Below are 21,740 nucleotides of genomic sequence, written 5' to 3'. Positions count from 1 at the left end.
TTGGACTTTAAAAAAAATAGTTGGGGTCTCTGCCTCTGCCTCTCTATCACTTTGCCTTTCAAATAAATAAATAAATTTTTTTAAAAAGTCATTACAGTATAAACAAATGCCATTTGGTTTCAAGGATAGGGAACCTTTGACTGCCAAGGGCTATTTGGATATTGATAACATTATTCATGGGCAATACAAAATCACTGACTTAAAAATTAGCCTGCTATAGATTTACTGAATTTTGAATCCGTCTGTGGATGCCTTGCCAGGGCCAGACCAAGTGATTCTGCAGGCCGTCTATGGCCAGTTGGCCAGACATTATCTCTGAATGATCACACAACTAAATAAAATAGTATATAAATGTGTGTCTCCATATAAATTATACAAGCAATAATATAACTCTTGGGGGAATTAGCCATCAATAAAAAATAAGTTAGAGGGTAGTAGGTACAAATAATTTTCATATCATGACCGATGTTTTAATAAAAAATAGTTTTTCTAACTAATGGAAATATGTAACCTTCTAAAGGTAATTATTCTACCATTTCTTTAAATGGTAATTAAGATGCTGATGCTATACATATTAACTTGGGAATTATCCCAAAATAAAGGTGGAAATACTCCAGTAATTACTAGTGAACTCAGAAATGGCATATGGAACTGTACTTTTAGTTTACATAGTATATCGTAGAGTTCTTCCCTGTGGAACTACTTGCTGAAGGACACAGTCTTAGAATGGCTACAGAAACCTAAGCATTAACAGGAGATGGCAAATATACTGAAGGGCTCTTTTGGTGCTGAATAATGAGCTGGTGCTCTGCATTCTTTAGGAAGCTGAATGATTATGTCTTTCTCTGGGCTCTTATCATAACATGACGATATGAAAATTTAAGACACTATAATCTAGGGGCCGGTGCTCTGGCATAGTGGGCTAAGCCTCCGCCTGCAGCGCTGGTATCCCATATGGGCGCCAGTTCCAGTCCCAGCTTCTCCACTTTCAATCCAGCTCTCTGCTATGGCTTGTGAAAGCAGCAGAAGATGGCCAAGTCCTTGGGCCACTGTACCTGTGTAGGAGACCTGGAAGAAGCTCCTGGCTCCTGACTTTAGATCAGCCCCGCTCCAGCTGTTGCGGCTATTTGGGACTGAACTAGCAGATGGAAGACTTCTCTCTCTCTCTCTGCCTTTGCCTCTCTGTAACTCTGCCTTTAAAATAAATTAATAAGTAAATCTTAAAGAAAATATAATCTACAAACATAAGGAAATAAAATAACAGTGAACAATATTATGCTCTTAAAACTGTATGTATGAAAATATATGAAATTTTTATGCTTTATATAAATGTAAAAATTTTTTTAAATTCTTTTACATAAAATAACTTTATGCTTATTCATATAATGAAACAATCCTGAAAGAATTCATGCTGTTTTGTTTTTTGGCCTTGTGTATGTTGGTACATGAAAGAAATAATATTGACTTGCATATATACTTGATGATGTCTCTATTTTCATCCTAAGATTTCATGACATTTCTGGGAAAAATACTATTTGATAAAGAAATACTGGCCCTTTCATAGTACTTAGGGACTATACTCCTTATTTCTGCTTTTATGAAGCTCTCAAAGCAAAATTTGCAAAAGTAATTCTAATTCAGTACAGCAGAATAATAGCTTCTTTTTTTATTTTTATTTTTTGACAGGCAGAGTGGACAGTGAGAGAGAGACAGAGAGAAACGTCCTCCTTTTGCCGTTGGTTCACCCTCCAATGGCCGCCGCGGCCAGCGCGCTGAGGCCGGCGCACCGCGCTGATCCGAAGCCAGGAGCCAGGTACTTATCCTGGTCTCCCATGGGGTGCAGGGCCCAAGTACTTGGTCCATCCTCCACTGCACTCCCTGGCCACAGCAGAGAGCTGGCCTGGAAGAGGGGCAAGCAGGACAGAACCGGCGCCCCAACCGGGACTAGAACCCGGTGTGCTGGCACTGCAAGGCGGAGGATTAGCCTAGTGAGCCGCGGTGCCGGCCGATAATAGCTTCTTATTTGAAACCAATTTATATATAAAAACCAACAAAACTATTTCCTACAGTAAAAAAATGAAAAATTTTTTCCTGCTAACCTTTAGAGAATATATAGTTTCCTACATTCTGTTTCAATAGAAATGCAGTGAAACTGATTAATTTCAAAATTATTCTGTAATTTCTTATCATTTTGACAAGTATGATACAAGATATTTTTAAAAATTTATACTATATACATTTCTAATAGGCATAAAATACTGAGTGTTGTCAAATTAGCTACACTGCAGAGCATCCAATTATAAAAACATAAAATGTGTAGCCAAAGTCATTCCACTCGATAGCTAATTCTGTGGTTGGATTTGAAGTAACAAAAACATTAGGAATTTTGAAAACTACAAAATGCTAACAAGTACCCCAGTTGTTAACAAATGCCCTAGTAAAACTACGGACTCAGGTACAATTGGTCTAATATTTACTTTTATAATATTTTCTGAACTCTATCTACCATCTTATTGCATTTAGTATCTCCGAGTTGAATATAACTATATTTAAAGTACTATTATAGTGAAATAACTAAATCTTCTCACAGTGAAAACAATTTTACTTTGAAATTCCCAACTGACTTATTTAACAAGACAAAGTCAAGATTATGGAAAATTTAGTTCTTTATGTTAAATTATATCTTAAAATGATATCATATGGTTTCCTTAAATATTTTATTACCATTGTCTAAATAATTTAGGTATCCTACACATGTAATGAACAACTAGCCTAATTGTAAACTGTATTTATTTTTTAAACAAATTTTTAAAAATTGGCCTAATAAAATGAACTAGTAATACACCCTACCTGTGCTGTTAGTTAATATTTTAGTAAGTGGATACTAAAAAATCACAGTCATGTTTGATTTCATGAGTATTTTTAATTCTTTTCACACCTCGATAGGTGATAGGCAAACTGATCAAATCTAGCTTCCATATCCCTTACTACATGTCAGATAACTTTGAAATATGTAGTTTGAAAATTGTGTAAGTATTGTTTGAGAGAATTGAAGAATAAAATTTCAGAAGGTCCAAATTCTTAAATCATATGAAAAAACCGATGTCCATGAGATTAAGTATTTGTCTAAACAGAAATTGACAAAATAAAATGTTCAAAATTATATACAGTATCATAAATGCAGTTGTAATCAGTTACAGTATTCAAGACTCATTCTCAGTGTTATTCCTTTAAAATTACAAATGCTAGCAATGCAGAGGATAGAAAAAGAACAAAAATACTTCCAAGGCTAATACTCAACCTCCTTCTTTGCACATCTCTTCTAAAGGGCCTTTTGCATTATTAGATGGAGTTCAGTGAGTTTACTCAACAAAGTGTTTCTCTTGCATTTCTCCACTTTGACTAGCATACTCAGTAAGGCTTACAACTTCTGGAATCTGCAGTATATTTTTGGACACACCCAGAAGTCTTGCCTTAGGCTTAAGAACTACTACCACTTCTCCCTATCCATCCTTTGAGCTCTTCCTTGATGTGCATCTTTCAGACAAATTGTAGAAAAGAACTGTTAGGCTCCCAGTTTCTGAGCCTGAAAAGGCAGCCATGAGCAAACAACAGAAAAGAAGATATATTAAACAGTTACAACCAGGTCCTGACTGTGCTCCATGATTTATAGAAATTCTGTATAATGACTTGAAGAGGTGCAGAAGACCTTTTCATGAATTAAGACAACTAAAAGGCTACATTACAGCAATCTATTATATCATATCCAAAAGTTTATACTTTAAAAGTGTGATCTAAGCACTGATTCTGAGGATGTGATATATACAGACTCAATTTGCTACTAACGATTTTGCTACTAGGGACCAGATCATGTCAGACTTGGCTTAAGCAGCCCATCCATTTGGGAACAAGGTTTTCAACCAGAAGAGCTCAAAGCAGCGAAGTGCTGAGAAGGTTTCAGGGAAGCTACAGCTTCTTTCTTAACATCTGATTTTATTATACATTACATGTTCCAGTTTTCCCTGCTATCTTCTCTCCTTTAGTCCACATTCCTCTGAAACGTTTTTCTATGTAAGGAATCAAATACGGGAGGCTCTCCTGATGGTGTGATAGGAGCCCTTCCATCTGCCCTTCTCACTCGAGGAATGGTAAGTATGGCGGCAGAAATGGTCAAAGAAATAGAAATGTCCTCACTCTGTCATGCTTAAAGGCATGCTTATAGTCGAACTAGTTGACGCTAGTCAAAATTTCAAATTAAAATGTATTAAATTCTGTGCAAACATAATACACAAAAATAGAACCTAACAGCAGAAAAGATGACATTATAGTAGTAACAGATATAAAATAACCTGGGACTGCCCTCGTTTTACAAACATTTGTACATTTTAATACCTTGTCTGTCTCTCTGCTCTTTTTAAGTTCTCCTCCTAGGAAAGATTTTGAAGATTCTCTTGCCCTATTTTCCTCTGTACCATGATTTCCCCAATTTTCTCTTCTATAATATCCCAATAAGTCCCAGCTTGATCAAAGAAGGAACACAGGCTCTGGAGTCAAGTGTTTCCAGTTTAATCACTTTACAATTGAACTTAAAGAAAACACAAGGTTATTAAACTTTTTTGAGCTTTTATCTCTTTCAACAGTGGAATGTAGCTGTCAGTCTGAGAAATTTGAGTTCAATAGCTAGAGGCACTAGAAGAAAGGAGTTAATATATTTCTAGAAGACTACCTAATGATGCTGGGTTGGTCAGATGAAAAGAGAAAAAGAGCTTAGAAACAGGTAAACAGTAGAATCCAACCAGTATGGAGACAGGGAAAGGTAACTAGTGAAGTTTTAGTATTATATCCGCATTTTAGCCCACGCCATCAACCATTCTGTTCCTTTCATCTTTTCTTCCTGATTTTTTGCTTAAAAAAAAGCATCCGTATGTCTACTGAGAAAGAAAATGCTACTCCTGCAGATTTTATTTCTTAATCTTGGTTAATGAAGCTACACTCTTTCTGAGATAAATCTGTTCTAAGCACTTGATTTTAAATTAGCCTTTAATTTTATAAATACTCATCAACTACTTACCCAGTGTCTATTGTGTGCCTAGGGATTTGTTGCTGAGTATTCAGTAGTATCACAACAGAACAAATTCCTGCCTTCATAGAGCTTATACTTTATCAGGGAAGACATATTTATTATATAGATATTTATTTATTTATTTATTTATTTGACAGGCAGAGTGGACAGTGAGAGAGAGACAGAGAGAAAGGTCTTCCTTTGCCGTTGGTTCACCCCCTAATGGCCGCCGCGGCCAGCGCGCTGCGGCCGGCGCACCACGCTGATCCGAAGCCGGGAGCCAGGTACTTCTCCTGGTCTCCCATGGGGTGCAGGGCCCAAGCACTTGGGCCATCCTCCACTGCACTCCCTGGCCACAGCAGAGAGCTGGCCTGGAAGAGGGGCAACCGGGACAGAATCCAGCGCCCCGACCAGGACTAGAACCCGGTGTGCCGGCGCTGCAAGGCGGAGGATTAGCCTAGTGAGCAGCGGTGCCGGCTTGTTGCTGAGTATTCAGTAGTATCACAACAGAAAAAATTCCTGCCTTCATAGAGCTTATACTTTATCCGGGAGGACATATTTATTATATAGATTTTTAAATAATTGCTTGAGGGGCCAGAACTGTGGTGCAGAAAGTTAAGACACCAGCTTCAATACTAGCAACACCTGTTGCAGGGAGGTGTTTAAGAGTCCTGGCTGCTCCACTTCTGATCTAATTCTCTGTTAATGTGCATGGGAAAGCAGTGGAAGACGGCCAAGTGCTTGGGCCCCTGCCATCCACACGGGAGGCCTGGACAGAATTTCAGGCTTTGGCCTGGACCAGCCCTGATTGTTGTGGCTATTTGGGAAATGAATCAGAGTAAGGAAGAATTCTCTTTCTCTCTTCTATAACTCTGCCTTTCAAATAAATAATAAATTTTTTAAAATGAAGTATTCAATTAAAAATAATTGTTTTAGCAAATACAAGAGGCATGAATCTATAGTTACTAACAAATCAGAAAATAAAAAGCCAAATTTTCTACCCTCAGTTTTTCATCTTTTCAGTTTCTAGACAGTATAGGACATGCATACTTTCTTTTGTAGGATTATATTGTGATACACTTTCTAGAATGAAGGCAATACACAACAGAAAATGAAGTCAACACTGTTGACTGAAATAGCTGATAAGTTGTTATAAACATTTCTACTGAAAATGACGAGTAAAACATAGGTTTTCAAAAAAATGAATTACGTGGGAAGTTTATAACTTTCAGTATCCTATATAGAATATTCTACTCTATAAAGTATAAAGATGTATATAACTTTATTTCCACATCTTATGAATACTAATTTCTTATAAAAATAAGAGAAATAAAAGCTAGTAAGATATGCCACTATAATAAATGATAACAGAGGTACTGTGTTAGAGTTAAATATCCATATGACTTATTGCCAGATGCTCTACTGATAAAGCTGACAATGTAATAATCAGAGAAGTAAAATTCACATATGACTTCACATATGTTTTCATCTCTACTTATAAATTTAATTTATGGTTGCTTTACTTGATACACTACCTCTTCAATACAATCAAACCCAATGGGACATATTATTTAGTGCAACTTCTGTGCCGCTACATTCCACCATTATACAGAATCTATTGAGCATACAGAGTAGAAGGAAAGCCTGACGTTAAAAAATAAAATAGACTACAAGAAGATAAGTCATTTTAAATGTCTCATATTGCTTTCGATATATTATTTCTACAACTTACTCTTCTCCTTTTGTCAAGCCTCAGTAATTTTTTCTTCCCCTTTTCTTATGATCGAGGGCTGGCCAGTTCCCTTCTGGGTTCAGAATGATCTTGCGCCACATACACCATATTTAACTTTCACATGCTAGCTTCTCCCTAAAACCATTTTTTTTTCTTTCCAGCTTTCTAACAATTGCAGGTTTCATATTAAAAGAATCTAAGTCTGTCCTTTACAGCCACGATTATCTTTTTAAAAAAATCGCTTCTTGGCCGAGCAGCTGCTTATGTGCTCTCTCAACAGTTCCTTGCTTAGGACTCTGAGAAGTGGCTTGCTTACCTACCACCTGTCAAAATTAAATCCTCGGAGAACAAGCTGGCTGAGGTGCACGGGGTTCTCTCATACTTCTGCTGGTTCACAAGCATCAGTATCTATGCCTGCAGATCATCTTTCCTGGACACCCCGTCTTTCCCACCCTCTCGCAGTCCTCTGCTCTTCTCATTTAGGTTCTTGGGCCTTTCTTCTCTAGATCTCCTTTCCCCTGGCCATCTGATGGATTCAACTGTCAACTCTGTCTTTTATTCTGTTAATTCATCTAAAATCTTTGCCTCAGGGTCTTGTCTTGCTCTAAAATTATTACAATCTTTCTCATTTTGGTACCTCTAAATATGTTACTGGTCATTCAGTAATTCACAAGTAGAGTTCACCCTCATCTTCCTTCTCAGTTCCCATTCTGATCCTGGCCGTCCTATGTGCAGAGACAGAGCCATCCCTCCCATTACTCATGCTTTGGTTCATTTTCCTCCATTACTTCCCCATCACATCAAATACCCAGTCCCGTTCATCCAGCTTCTACATCAGCTGTCTTATCTGGTTCCATGAAACCATGCCTACTCTCACTGGCTAGCTCCTGCTCCCTCGATACATCCTCTGAGCCAACACAATGGCCTACTATGCGTCCCCAACCCTCTGCTCTCTATTCTTTTGCCAAACCACAGCAACACATATGCCAGACTCGTTCTTCTGGAAGACGCATATTAAAATTTCTGTGTTCAAATTCATTCCAAAGCCCAAAATCCTTATACAATCAGGACCTTCCATGAAGTGGCTCCAATTTATTTTCCTGTACTCTCTCAGATACAAAACAGTTCCTATTTGACAATGTCTTTTGCTTTCAATTTCATTGCCTGTGCTCCTTATGTTCTGTTGTTTTTGAAAGTCACTTTTTCACCCCTGTTCTTCCGTTTACCACGTATCTTCCAAGGCCTAGTTGAGGTGTTATTTCCACAAGTAAGGTGGCAGGATTTAGATATCATTTATGAAAAATTACTATATGTTAAGCACATACAAATCTTCGTGTGGTACCTATTTTATTTCAAATTGACCAAAATCCGTTAAGTTTCCACTGCAGAGACAGACTCATCGATGATACGTAACTTGTCTACAGTCTGAGAGCTAGTAAGTGGCAAGTACATATGCAGCTTCAACTAACACGTCATTTTTCTAGTTAACCATGTATCCTGGACTCTGATTTACACTCTGTAAGAGCATGAACTTTTTGTGTTCATCTCTTGTAGTATTTTTAGTTGGATCTTACTTCATAGCCATTAACTGCAATGCCAAATTTGCTAGCCTCGTGGTGGTAGATATCATGAGAATTCTCATGTACAAGCATTTATTATTATTATTATTAATGAATTTTCCCAGTTCTGAAATAACTGTGTTCTGCAAGTGTTACTAAATGCTATGCCTGGATATATGGATATAGTATGTCTTTATTCAAAAATTTATGTTGTCAGGGAGACAGTGCTATGGTATAGCAGGTTAACCTGCTGTCTGCAGTGGGCCAGTATCTAATATGGGTGTGGGTTCAAGATCCAGTTGCTCCACTTCTGATCTAGCTCCCTGCTAATACACCTGGAAAAGCAACAGATGATGGCCCAACTCCCTGGGCCTCTGCTCCCTGGTTGTTGTGACCATCTGGGGAGTGAACCAGTGAATGGAAGATCTCTCTCTCTCTCTCTCTCTCTCTCTCTCTCTGTCTCTCCTACTCTCTCTGTATCTCTTCCAAGTAACAAATAAATAAATAAATAAATAAATCCAAAAAAGAGAGAGCATGAGCGAGTACTCTGGACTTTCTTTAGAAAAATTTATGGTGTCTTTCTACAATCTATTCATCATATCATCACATCTAATATATTCTGAATGAGTGTAAAAGGACTTCAGTAATCTTCGGTCTAAAAAGCAGATGGAAATGTATTTTTTTAGGTATTATTTTGACAATGTCTCAACATGAACCTATTAGTTTAATCAAGTTCAGCAATACAATCTCTCAAACAGAATGATGTCACCCCTGTCCTTTGATCACCTACTTCTCAAACTATACTTTAGTCTTCTTTCAAGATTCAGCTAAAAAATATTTAGTCTTCCACATATAGTGTTCCCTTATTTAAAATTTTGCTGAGAATTATATTGGTATGTGCCTACATTATTCAGTGTTTTGTGGCAAATATCCATAGATTCTAGGTTCCCTGCAGAAGAGCACATCTTTTATCCCAAAGTTCTAAGCATACTGTTTAGCATATATTCACAACTTTAAAATGATGGTGCGGGTAGGGGAGGAGGGTTATCAGGAGAACAAAGTTGAATCTCATCTAAAGTAACTGGAACAGTTAATTGGTTAGTCACCAAACAAACTGGTAAAATATTAACGGTTTTTGAGAGTAAGTTTTTTGGCTTACTATGAAGGCCCATCACAAGAAGTTGTTCCTATCTTATGATATGATTGCTCTTTCTAGCTCTTGTTTGTACTCCTGTGGAACTGAATATTGTGGTTACTGGTGAATTAAGCCTGTAATTATTGAATGGATTGAAACTACGTCTTTGTAAAAAGCAAACAAAAAAAATGGAAGGAAGAGGGGGGTTGAGGCAGAGAGGAGGGGAGTGAGGGAAATATGGTTATCTTCTTAGAACTCTACCTATGAAACACATGGAATATGTTCTCTTTATATTCATAAACATTTTAAAAACTTAAAAAAAATTTTGGCTGTTGTCCCAAGTTTATTTCAAACAGGACAGCAAAGCAGATACCTGCACCACCATGTTCATAGCAGTACTATGCACAATAGCCAAAATCTGAAATCAATTAAGCTGTCCATCATCAGATGACTGGGTAAAGAAAATGTGGTATATATACAAAATGGAATATTATTGATCTATAAAAAAGAAAGAAATCTACCATTTGCAGCAAAATGCATGCAACCAGAGGACATAATGTTGAATGAAATAAGGTGGACTTGGAAAGACAAATACTGCATATTCTCCCTTATATGTGGGAGCTGAAATTTAAAAAACAAACAAAAAAAAGTCTCTGTGTATCAGTATTTCTGTAAATATAGTTTTGTAAAACTTTGTTTTATACCTTTGTCAAACCAATAACTAAGAATGCTATACTACTATAGTTTTAATGATCTGTGATTACTTTACAATTTACTGTATATGGGTAAAATTGTCAGTTTTCCATTCAAATGTTGTTTATAGCTGATGTCTATATTCCCATTAAATTAGGGTCTTTTGCATCTTTCTTGTTAAACTTATTATTTGGTGAAGTGTTAAGCCTTTCCACTGTAATGTCAATTTAAAATATGATGTTTCAAAATCTAAAAAAAAGAGAAAGGGAGAGGGATAGAGAAGTGGGGAAGGGAGGGAGCAGGGGAATAGCATGATGTTCCTAGAACTGCATCTACAAATCACACTGAATCTCTTAACATAGCTGATTAAAATTAAAACAAGGCTGGCCCGCATGGGAGACCAGGAGGAAGCACCTGGCTCCTGGCTCCGGATCGGGGCAGTTCCCCAGCTGCAGTGTGCCGGCCGTACAGCCATTTGGGGGAGTGAACCAACGGAAAAAGGAAGACCTTTCTCTCTGTCTCTCTCTCACTGTCTAACTCTGCCTGTCAAAAAAAAAAAAAAAAAAATTAAAAAGCAGTTGGTCCTACAGCATTATTTCAACCAAAAACATTCCAATTATTTAGGTATAATTTAGAATGGATCTCTGAAGCAATGACACAATGAGTTGGGTGGTCGACAGGTGCTATCTTAATTAACCAATGTAGAGTTTCCCTGCTTATTTCCCAGTGTGGGACAAGCACTCCGCTGCACGTCTGATGTGACCTTGTTTTATCCACATGAATTACACTGAGCAAGTACATGGAAATGCATTTCACAATGACATATAAAATATGTATGCAACAACTTGTCATGAAGATTAAGCCTTCGGTGGGGGTAATCAAATGCTTCAAAATTTAAGAATCTTTATCATTTTTATCAATTTATCAAATGCTTCAAAATTTAAGAATCTTTATCGTTTTTATCAATTTATCAATTGATATAAATTAATATCATTCTTAATTTATCATTAATTTATTATTTTATAATTAATTTATTAATAGCATTATTAATTTATCATTAAACACTTATTGTTTACACAAACTGTCAACCAAACATACAGTAAAACAGCATTTGAAGACACACGCTCTTGTGAAGGCAGGACAGCCTCTCCTTCTCCTGTTCTGCGGCGAATTTTCTCTACCCGTATCCCTCTCTGTGCTTCCATTGCCCCAAGCTTGATACAGACCCGAGCAGATCTACACTCACAAAATGTCAGGCAATATATGAGTGCTCTCATTTTTCCTAAACAGTCTAATAACACTTCCCAAGGGATGAAAAAGAAGTACTATAGGTCATTTTATCCACGCCAAAAAAAAAAAAAAAATCCTAGCCACTTCAACATGATACTTAATCAAAGAGAGTCAGGATCAATACACTCCTCACTGGAACATCTGCCTAAGGTAATTGGTCAGAAGTGCAACTGATAAACCCAGGATCTCTTAAAAGCATTGCTTAGTGTGCTGTGCAGTAAAGGGATAAGAAGGAATTCCAGGGCACCTACATTTCTGTGATGGTCTCCGGCAGGTTTGTGGGGATCTCAGTGAGTCCTTTCCCACGACAGTCTACAATATTGTTGCTACAGGTGCAGGCAGTAGGGCAGTGTAAAACACTACAAGAAGGAGCCATGAATGACTGGTGGCCTAAAAGAGACATAAAACACAAATGATATTTTTCCTTCTGAGCTTCATAATTGCAAAACATGCAGACTAAGTTCCAACAACTAAGCATGTAACAGAAATACAAATCTCTAGCTAGCTGATCATAACCTGGTCCTACATGTTACTATACATGGATTGATACTTTCATGTACATATTCAGAGAAAGCAAATGAGATTTTAACATCTGGCCAGAAAAGCAGTAATTTGTAAGTCCAACAAAAACTTTTGAAGAAGGTTTAATTCATATTCAAAATCAGAATTCTACTCTAAAGCTGAAAAAGTGGCAGTTTCAAACTAACCTATATTTATTTCTAATACACTTAAATAAGGGATGGTCACTGTCAAGTTTATGTAGCTTAGTTTACTTTGTCTTAAAAAAAAGAGAAGAAAGGAAAACAGCAAAATCTTCACCTTAACGGACATAACAGTTGCTCCAATTAAGCAGCCATGTGCCAACACAGGTGGGAGAAAATCAGAGAGTGATGTCTGAAGTCAGATAGTTTAAAATTACTGCTTTCTTGAAGTTGTTATAATAATCTCTAGCACCTCATTTTTTCTGGGTTTTATATGAGTTAGAATTTTAGCATTCATAGTTACCTGTGGATATGTGCTTTTACAACTTAGCATTTGGGAAAAAATCATTTTGCAGTGAGATCTATTGTTTTAATGAAGAACGCCAGAGTGTTGGTGGGCTACACCAGTGGGCATCTAAGAATGCACGGGATCTGGAGCAGGCCAGACGCCTGCAGGGAAGGGCCCTGGTGACAGTGATGTGCAAGCAAGGGGCTGCCGCTAGCTGCAAACCCCGGCTCCCACAAGTTTTCAAACTTTACACAAATATTCTCAGTCTAAGAAAGAAATGCACACTTGCCTTCTTCCTCATCTAGAAAACAGGAAGGAAAAGGTAAAGAGAGAAAAAAGAAGTTAGTAGTGAATTGTTAGTCATTTCATTCTTTAAATTTTTAAAAAGCAATCAGACATATTTAGAAAATTCAATGACATTATAAAAGAATTTTGTTTAGGTTATAAAAAGTGCAGAAAATATACAAAAAGGATTAAGAGATAAATAAAATAGATTCAAGTGCTAACTACATCTCCCCAGTTCTTCTTTTTAAAATGCCTGTTATCTCCTTATGATGCATTATGATTGTCCCTTGTTATTCATGGGAGATTGGCTAAAAGATTCCCATGGATACCAAAATTCACAGATGCTCAATTACCTTTTATAAATAAAATGATATAGCAGCGGCATATTATTTATGCACATCCTCCTGTACATAGCAAATCATTACTAGATTACTGATGATACCCAATACAATATAAATGCCAGGCCTATAGTTGTTACACTGTATCGTGTAGGGAATGATGGCAAGGGAAAATATGTACATGCTCAGTATAGATGCAGTTTTTTAATACATTTTTGTTCTGTTGCTAGTTTAGCCCTCAGCGGCAGAACCCATGATGAAAACGAGTGTCACTGTATCTAAAAATTATTTTATTGCATTTTGGACAAAAATTCTGAAGTAGAACCAGCCCTGTATCTACAAACTATCTAAAGTACTATGGATATCACACTCTCTGGGTTGATATCCTTATGCTCAAGCATATCAACTTGGACAAGGTTATTCTTTGTTACAGCACTTCAACTTCTAACGGAGATGATATTTTATTTCTTACATAGTTGCTGTAAGAGAAGATAAGGTAAATATATACACAAAGTACCTAGATTGGTAATCAGGCCCAACAAAGCAGCAAATGTTAGCTAACAGTATTTACAGAGCCTGTGTCTTATTTTTATTTTCAGTTCTTTTTGATCAAACTAGTCACTAATTTGTTTTCAAGAACTAAACTATTAGTTTACATGTATATGTGAAAAGTCTTTCATAACCTTGCATTTGTGATTGAAGTACTCTTTGAATTTCAAAGCAGGGATTCAGGATTAGGTAATCATTTAAAAATTGTTAACACAAAAGTATACACATAAATTTGTACAAAAAATGAAAATAATGAGTCACAAGTGTAACCATAATCTCGTCATTTCCTGTATTTTCCCTGCAATGAAAACTGGAAAATATTTCCATTTGGTCAAAGTGCAAGGAATCAGAAGTTGCCAACCACATTCAAATGTCTTGTAACACGTTATTCTTATCACTTGAAAAGAAGCACTCCATAGAGTGGTTAGTGCACAAGTGCACATTAGCGGACACTGAAACTCCTGAAGCAAGCACTCTGCACATTCCACACGTGACAGCACACAGTAACACAACAACGTGATGGTCTTTTGCCCTTACCACTGCAGACAAATTCTCGTTTTTGAACCTCAGCTACGTTATGGCCCCTCAGGTGGGAAGGGCCCATACACTGAGTGTACAAGCCCACGCGAGGTCTTTGGCGAAGCCAGTCGGAAAGCCAGGCCAGGTGGCAGTCACAATACAGGTTGTTCGAATGGAGTCGACTGAAAATGAGAGGAAAGAAGTTGAAAACAAGAAAACAGAGCACAGCTCTTTCCAAGCTAGGAGAATTCACTAATAATAATATATATTTGTTTTTTTTTTTAACATGGAAGTAGATAAAGCTTAGAAAGTTCCAATCTATCTAATTATTTTTCTGAGGATTAAGCTGCTTTACAACTACAGAATCAAGTCTCTCCATTTACTCTAAGTTAAGAAAACACAGAGAAGCTTCAATGGCAACTTGAAATACTTCGAAATACATTCATTCAAAAGGATAAGAGGGAAAAAAATCAGTCCAAGGCATAGTGTTCTGTAGTTTCAGCACAGAAAAGCCAGTGGTATTAGGCTAGAGGGAGCAAAGTCAGAGAGGGGTATCATTCCTGCATGCGTATGTTGTAGCTTCCAGTTTGAAATATCAGTAACACCTACCATTTCTAGTCTTCACAGAACCTACTTGCAAATTTTTTTAGGTCACTTTTCTTTTTTGCTGAGCAAAACAGAATAATAATTTAATGTAAAATACTTTCTTCACATCCCTCTTCTGATTTTCTCCTTTTGTATTTAATCACAGAGAAGGGGATTAGCTGCTGTTGGCACTTGGGGACATATCCTCAAGGACCAAGGGCTGAAATTAAAAGGCATAAATGGTGGGAGTGAAGGAATTAAGTGAGTGCCCTCTCTACTGGCAGGATCCACACCAGATCATGGATTGCATCCAAATGGCAAATAGCTTTTCTCCATTAATAAAATATCAGTCAAATGTATCCACTAAATTAGGTAAATGACTTCAAACTGGCTTTTATGTTTTCTCAAACTACAGAAAAGGACATCCAAAGCTATAAATCAAAGCATCATTCCCAGAATCATCTATGACAAAGTAATGCCATTTTAGTCCTTTTTAGCTGATGTGTTCAATTTTAACCCAATAACAGTAATGGATATTAAAACATAGAACTCAGTCCAGAAAGATAACTGGACTATAAAAATGGAATTTTAAAGTAGCATTCATACTGTAGGATAACAGACCGACCAAAGTGAGGGACTTTGAAGTTGCATGACTGCTTCACATTTTCCCTTGAGCCTGTGCATAAGGAACACATCGTCTTTCACCAGAACTAGAAGTCATGCCACTGTACAAAGAGCTACGACTGGGGAAAGCTAGGTGACCTCTGGCCCAGTTCCCCTGGAAGTCCAAGTGCCATCCTTTGGAAGTCAGGGTGGCACACTCCACATGACTGTTCTCTAAGTATTTCCTTCTAAATAAAACACATTATTAAAATTTCATTTAGGTGTATGCAGGTTTGAAATGAGTAAAGAATATAACAATCTAAAAACCCAATGAATAATAGAAACTAGTGGATTATGTAACAAAATAAAGGCATGATCAAAAATGCAGATTTCAAATGTTTTTACAGTTTCATTGGCTTTATTTCTTCAAGAATTGAATGCTTGATGAATTTAAAAAATTAAAGTTGATGGGAAACTAATTTTGTCAAATACAGTTTGAACGACCTAGACTGCTTACCCAATTCAGTAAGATTAACCCAAAGAAATCTGACAGCCCCAAGAAAACCAAATTAGCTACGCCTATATATTTTTATAATTTATTTATTTTCCCAAATCATATTCCAAAGGAATTCTAATGCTTTGTTATGACAAACAGAGTTAGATTTTAGTGGGAAAAATATGACATTAAGATTGGTATTGCTTAATTCATTCAAAAACCAGTAATTCAACAGACTTTTTTATTATATTGAGAAAATATTTTTCCAGTTATAAGCTATTACAAAATGAGAAATATTTTGCAGCTCCAACAAAAATATATTTGCCTTATTTAAATGCATTCTTTTTTTTCCCCAAAAAAGTCCAACGTGATTCTGAAACCCAGTTCAAATGAGATTTAACTCTGAAAATGCCTTAACAAAATATTACCACATGGGGTCTGAGAGATTAATTTCTTTCTTCAAGAGAAAAAATAACTGTAGTCAATATTTTATTACAGATTCATTTTTATTCACTAAAATATCTTAATATCCACCTATAACCCCTAAAAAGGTATTTTAAAATATAAATGCTGACACAACCTTAATTATAGAAGCAATAGAGGGTGATGCTGTAATTTTACATTACAAAGAATGTTGGAGAACCAGTTTAGCTTTATTAGGTCTGCTTGCAGTACAGTAATAAAATCATAAAGATTTCCCATTTATCATTTCTGACAGCCAATCAAGGAGTCTTCCATTTCTTAATGAAATGTGACCTCCACAATAGCTCAAAGTAAATGTTTTTTTTTTTTTTAATCCAAACTTCCCACAATCATTTTTTTAAAAAGCTTTCAAGTTTTCAGGATAATAGCTCATTTACTCAAATATATTTAGAACATTTTAGAAAGTTGTGTTTTCATTCTGTAGCCACAATAAGTAGGTGGCATTATTCTTTGCTCACAAGAATTTATGATACATTTAATAGATTAAAATTACCTTAACATATATTTTGATTACTTACAAAGTCCTAAGTTTGGGCATATGGTTGAAACTTGCCACAGAAAGTCTAGTAATGTTATTATTGTTGAGAGTGCTGTAAGATTAAAACAAAAGTTAGAGATTTTAGATATGAAAATTCATTATCATTTCATATGTTAATATAAAGAAATCTTGCAACTATGCTCATATAGGCAAACACCTGGTAGAAATAGCATAGAGAATGAACAATTTTATATTTAGTGATAAATTCACCCTTCAACATATTACTACTATACATTCACGTTTAGAGTTAGAGCTCCCAACAGCTAGTTCACTTCCCAAGTGTCCACAACAGCCACGTCTGGGCCAGGGTCATTGTCTGGAGCAGTGAATGCTACCCAGGTCTCCTACATGTATATCAGGAACCCAATTACTTCAGCCACCATCTGCTGTCTCACCACCCTCCGCACTGACAGGAAGTTACCATCAGGAGCTGGAGCTGGTAATCACACCAGGTGATTTAATGTGGGGCTAAATATCTTCACTGCTAAGCCAGGCTAACCACTCACCCTAATACATTCCATTTTATTCAACATTTATTACAGTTATGACTTCAGTCAGAGCATCTACGACTACAGTAGTTACATGTGAGTTTGTGCATCCTATGCACACAAGTCTGTCTATATATTGTATTAGTTGAGGAAAGAACATGAACCAGAGTAGAAAAAAATCACACAATTGCCTATCCTTAGAGAGGTATTACGTGTAATTAGTGCCCATGAGTGAATGAACATATTTGAATTCGCCAACTGAAATCTCAAAGCAACAAGACAAAATCATTCCTATCAAGTCTGGGACACTATACTCCTAATTATCCTTACTGTGGGTATCAGCCACTGGTGAAATTTAAGTAGAAAGAAAATACTGTACCGGATACTTACATCAAGTGGGAATGAAGGGTACTTGCATCAAGTGGGAATGAAGTGACATGCTGTGGCACTATGTTAAAGTCTGAATCTACCCTAACAGCTTTTACTAGGAGCACCATGTACTCTCCTTTGTTTAGTGCCTGGGAGGAAAAGGATTATGGTTTCTTGAGGTAGAATCAGAAAGACAGGTGGCTGTGAAGCTATGATGAGCATATATGTAAACCTTGCTTGCTTCAATTCTTCCTTACTTTGCCCCAGCACCAACATTTTTCTTATTATCATAAGGAAGATTGTTATTTTGACAGTGGGGAAAGGGATCATCTGAAAGCAAATCCCTTTGAGAATGAAACATTTTTGTTCAAGCATCAGTATGTATTTAAATGGTGTTTTGAGAAAAGCCATGTCATCTGAGCATAAGAAGGGGCTAGAAGCTTATGGGTAATGCAAATCAACCAATTTAGTGCTTTATAGGTCTCCCATAAAGTAGCTATTTTTCCTAGGTGACTTAAGTCACTTACATTAGTTCCTATATCATTCATTACAAAATTAGATGATGAAGACATTGCTGTTCTAGGATTGAAGCCAACATGCCCAACATTACTGAGAAGTTGAAGTCTACCCCTCAAGCCACAAGTGCCACCACCTTATAAGCAAAGCAACCTGCTGGTCTAGAGTAGCTTCACCGATGTGTTTTCCTTAGCCTAGGCAGATTTGTACAACATTCTTTGAAATACTTGAATTAGTTGCCGGTACTTAAAGGGATTGATCTGAAAATTTCCATTTCTAGCTTCTTTTGGAAAAGTCGCATTGTTTGGCAGCCTCCCATTACAGCAGAGCACAGTCCACTGGAGCCGAACATGAGCTGCACCAGCAGAGAGATCACTGCCAGCTTACCAAATCCTCACCGGCCCCAGCTGTCTGCTCTTCTCCATCTCTCTTGTCCACTACAATTCTTGGCATGTAGCCCGCTTCTCTTATTTTGATGTTGCCTGCCTAGGCTCTCTAGGCAAGTGAATTTGCCAGCTTTTTCTGATACCAAACTTCCTTCCCTTCTGCTAATGACCCTATCTTTCTGGCCTCTCACAGAAATCTGCTGTCTCTTCACCACCTCGATGTATCCTCAGCCTCTCCTCCTCTTAGAACCACCTTCTATTTCCACATTTTGCTCACACACGCTTGGGATAACTGTTCTCACTTTCTTATCACAACTAGACTCCTCTGAAGGGAAAAACAAAAACAAAAAGCTCTCTTCTAACTTATTAACGCTAAGTTGTTGTCAGTTGTCTAATTCATCTCCATCATTGTCTACCCTCTTAAGGAGATTTGCTTTAAGATGACCTTATTCTCCCACCTCAAAATTTATACTGACTTAATACAGCAAAAGATTTTAGCATATACAGACACACAGCCTTTTAAAATGTAACTGTTGGTATAAATTTTTTACAAAATTCACATACAGCAGACATGCATTGATTTTAACCTACAGTTTACTTACAAAAGGGAGACTTTACTGAAGCCTTTAGCTGGTCTCTATCTATTTGAAGTCTGTTCTCAAAAATCTTAGTTTACGTAATGCAACTGAAGAAATAAATTATCTTAGTATTTTATTCAGTAACAATGTGCTACTGATACTGATACCCAGTGACTAAAAAATAATGGAATAAAAAAATTAACTTACTTTAAAAATCAGGGGCTGGCGCTGTGGCACAGTGGGTTAATGCCCTGGCCTGAAGTGCCGGCATCCCATACAGGCACCAATTTAATTCCTGGCTGCTCCACTTCCTATCCAGCTCTCTGCTATGGCCTGGGATCGCATGGAAGATGGCCCATGTTCTTGGGCCCCTGCGCCCGTGTGGGAGACCCAGAAGAAGCTCCTGGCTCCTGGCTTCAGATCGGCGCAGTTCTGGCCGTTGCGGCCAATTGGGGAGTGAACCATCGGATGGAAGACCCCCCGCCCCTCGCCTCTCCTCTCTCTGTGTAACTCTGACTTTCAAATAAATAAAAATAAATCTTTTAAAAAAATCAGTAGTACTGGGGCCAGCACTGTGTCGTAGCTGGTGAGGCCGCCACCTGCAGTGCCGGCATCCCATTTGGGCATCGGCTCGAGTCCCAGCTGCTCCACTTCTGATCCAGCTCTCTGCTATGGTCTGGGAAAGCAATGGAGGTGGCTCAAGTCCTTGGGCCCTTGCACCTATGTGGGAGACCCAGCGGAAGCTCCTGGCTCCTGGCTTCAGATTGGCACAGCTCCGGCCGTTGTGGCCATCTGGGGAGTGACCCAGCAGATGGAAGACCTCTCTCTGTCTCTGCCTCTCCTTCTCTCTCTGTGCAACTCTGACTTTCAAATAAATAAATAAATAAATCTTTAAAAAAATCAGTAGTACTTACAAGTGTTAAATATGATGGCAAGCACACGATGTGGTTATGGTCACTTCCTACTATGAAACAGTGCATATTTGCATATCATACTTTGTGATTTGTGACCACCTTCGATGTATCTCTGTGTCTATGCTCAACCTCAAGTTTTTCTCTATAATGAGAATGCAGTCGATTATGAAGGAGATCATATGTGTGAATACAAATGTTACCCTTCATAGTCATGGATTAGTTCTCATACTGAGCTTTGCGTTTAGCTTTTTTCTTCTTTCTTTCTTTTTTTTTTTTTTTTTTTTTTTTGACAGGCAGAGGTAGACAGTGAAAGAGAGAGAGACAGAGAAAAAGGTCTTCCTTCCGTTGGTTCACCCCCCAAATGGCTGCCATGGCCAGTACGCAGAGCTGATCCGAAGCCAGGAGCCAGGTGCTTCCCTCTGGTCTCCCATGCAGTTGCAGGGGCCCAAGCACTTGGGCCATCCTCCACTGACTTCCTGGGCCACAGCAGAGAGCTGGCCTGGAAGAAGAGCAACCGGGACAGAATCTGGCACCCCAACCGGGACTAGAACCCGGGGTGCCGGCGCCGCAGGTGGAGGATTAGCCTAGTGAGCTGTAGAGCTGGCCTTGGGTTTTGTTTTACTCACCTCTCTCATGCCAAGCAGAGAACCTGGCATAGAATCTGGTATTTAAAGGGCACACATCCTTAAGTTCCAATTAAATTATATGATGCCCATTTTGTGGAAAAGAAAAAGATATGCAAATCCAGCAAAGCAAGGAATATATTTCATTTCTGAGTATTGTGTTCAAAGCAAAACAAAATTTTAATCTAGATTTAGTTTGCAATGTTAATTTTCATAAATCTTCATATTAAGAAAATAGTTAATTTGAAATCATACAAGCAGAATCCCATAAGAAATCCATTCACCATGAACATGCAGTGATCAACTTCTCTCTTGCTCTCATCTACCCTGACGTGTCTCTTGACCTCTTGGACTTTATTCACCCTCCCTACCCCACTATACATCCAGGACCCAGGATTACCCCATCTTCTGATTGTCTGTGGTATAGCCATATGATCACAGTTCATGGAATTAAAATAAAACAAAAATGTAAAACACTGGGAATATAAAATTTGAGGTCTTGTGCAAATTAAGTCTTTTATTATTTACTCATAATAAGAAAGATCCTGCAAAGTCATGGACAGCAAAAATAAGCAAAACAGGCAAACTTCTCTCTGCAACTAACTTTATTTTTAAAAGGCCCTTGACCTAACGTTTTCAACAGACAAACTTTTGATTTACTTGACAAGAGATCTGGATTCAGAAAATCACAGTATTTACAGTCCTTTATCTAATTTTGCCTTACATTCCCAAGTATTTAATATTTCTGAAGGTGGCTTAACACATGACAATTTAAAAACTAAGTCACATAATATACGCTCTATTTGTTGAAATCTTTACTTAGTGTAGGGTTACTCATGTGTAAAGTTAATTGAAAATAGGTCTTTGTAAAAAAAATAAGAATGAGAATAGGAAACAGGAGAGGAAGAAGGGTAGGAACACAAGCAGGAGGGAGGGTAGGGTGGGAAGAATGACTGTATTCCTAAACTTTATATATGAAATGCAAGAAGTTTGTACACCTTAAACAAAC

The 21,740-nt window shown here is 37.4% G+C and overlaps 1 protein-coding gene across 8 annotated transcripts in view; it reads right to left on the bottom strand.

Moving 5' to 3' along the window:
- Positions 1-21,740, bottom strand: part of SLIT2 (slit guidance ligand 2) — a 397,498-nt gene that overhangs the window by 118,868 nt on the left and 256,890 nt on the right. For all 8 annotated transcript variants that reach the window (XM_070069592.1, XM_070069594.1, XM_070069595.1 and 5 more), the window contains exons 7-9: positions 16,838-16,909; positions 14,171-14,334; positions 11,723-11,861 (exon numbers count right to left, since the gene is read on the bottom strand). In XM_070069592.1, the coding sequence (XP_069925693.1) occupies positions 11,723-11,861; positions 14,171-14,334; positions 16,838-16,909 (375 nt within the window). The remainder of the gene's footprint in view (positions 1-11,722; positions 11,862-14,170; positions 14,335-16,837; positions 16,910-21,740) is intronic.

This window comes from Oryctolagus cuniculus, chromosome 2, assembly GCF_964237555.1.
Source record: "Oryctolagus cuniculus chromosome 2, mOryCun1.1, whole genome shotgun sequence".
NCBI lineage: Eukaryota > Metazoa > Chordata > Mammalia > Lagomorpha > Leporidae > Oryctolagus > Oryctolagus cuniculus.
Note: the sequence above shows the minus strand (reverse complement) of the source record. Positions and strands in the feature narration are given on the sequence as shown.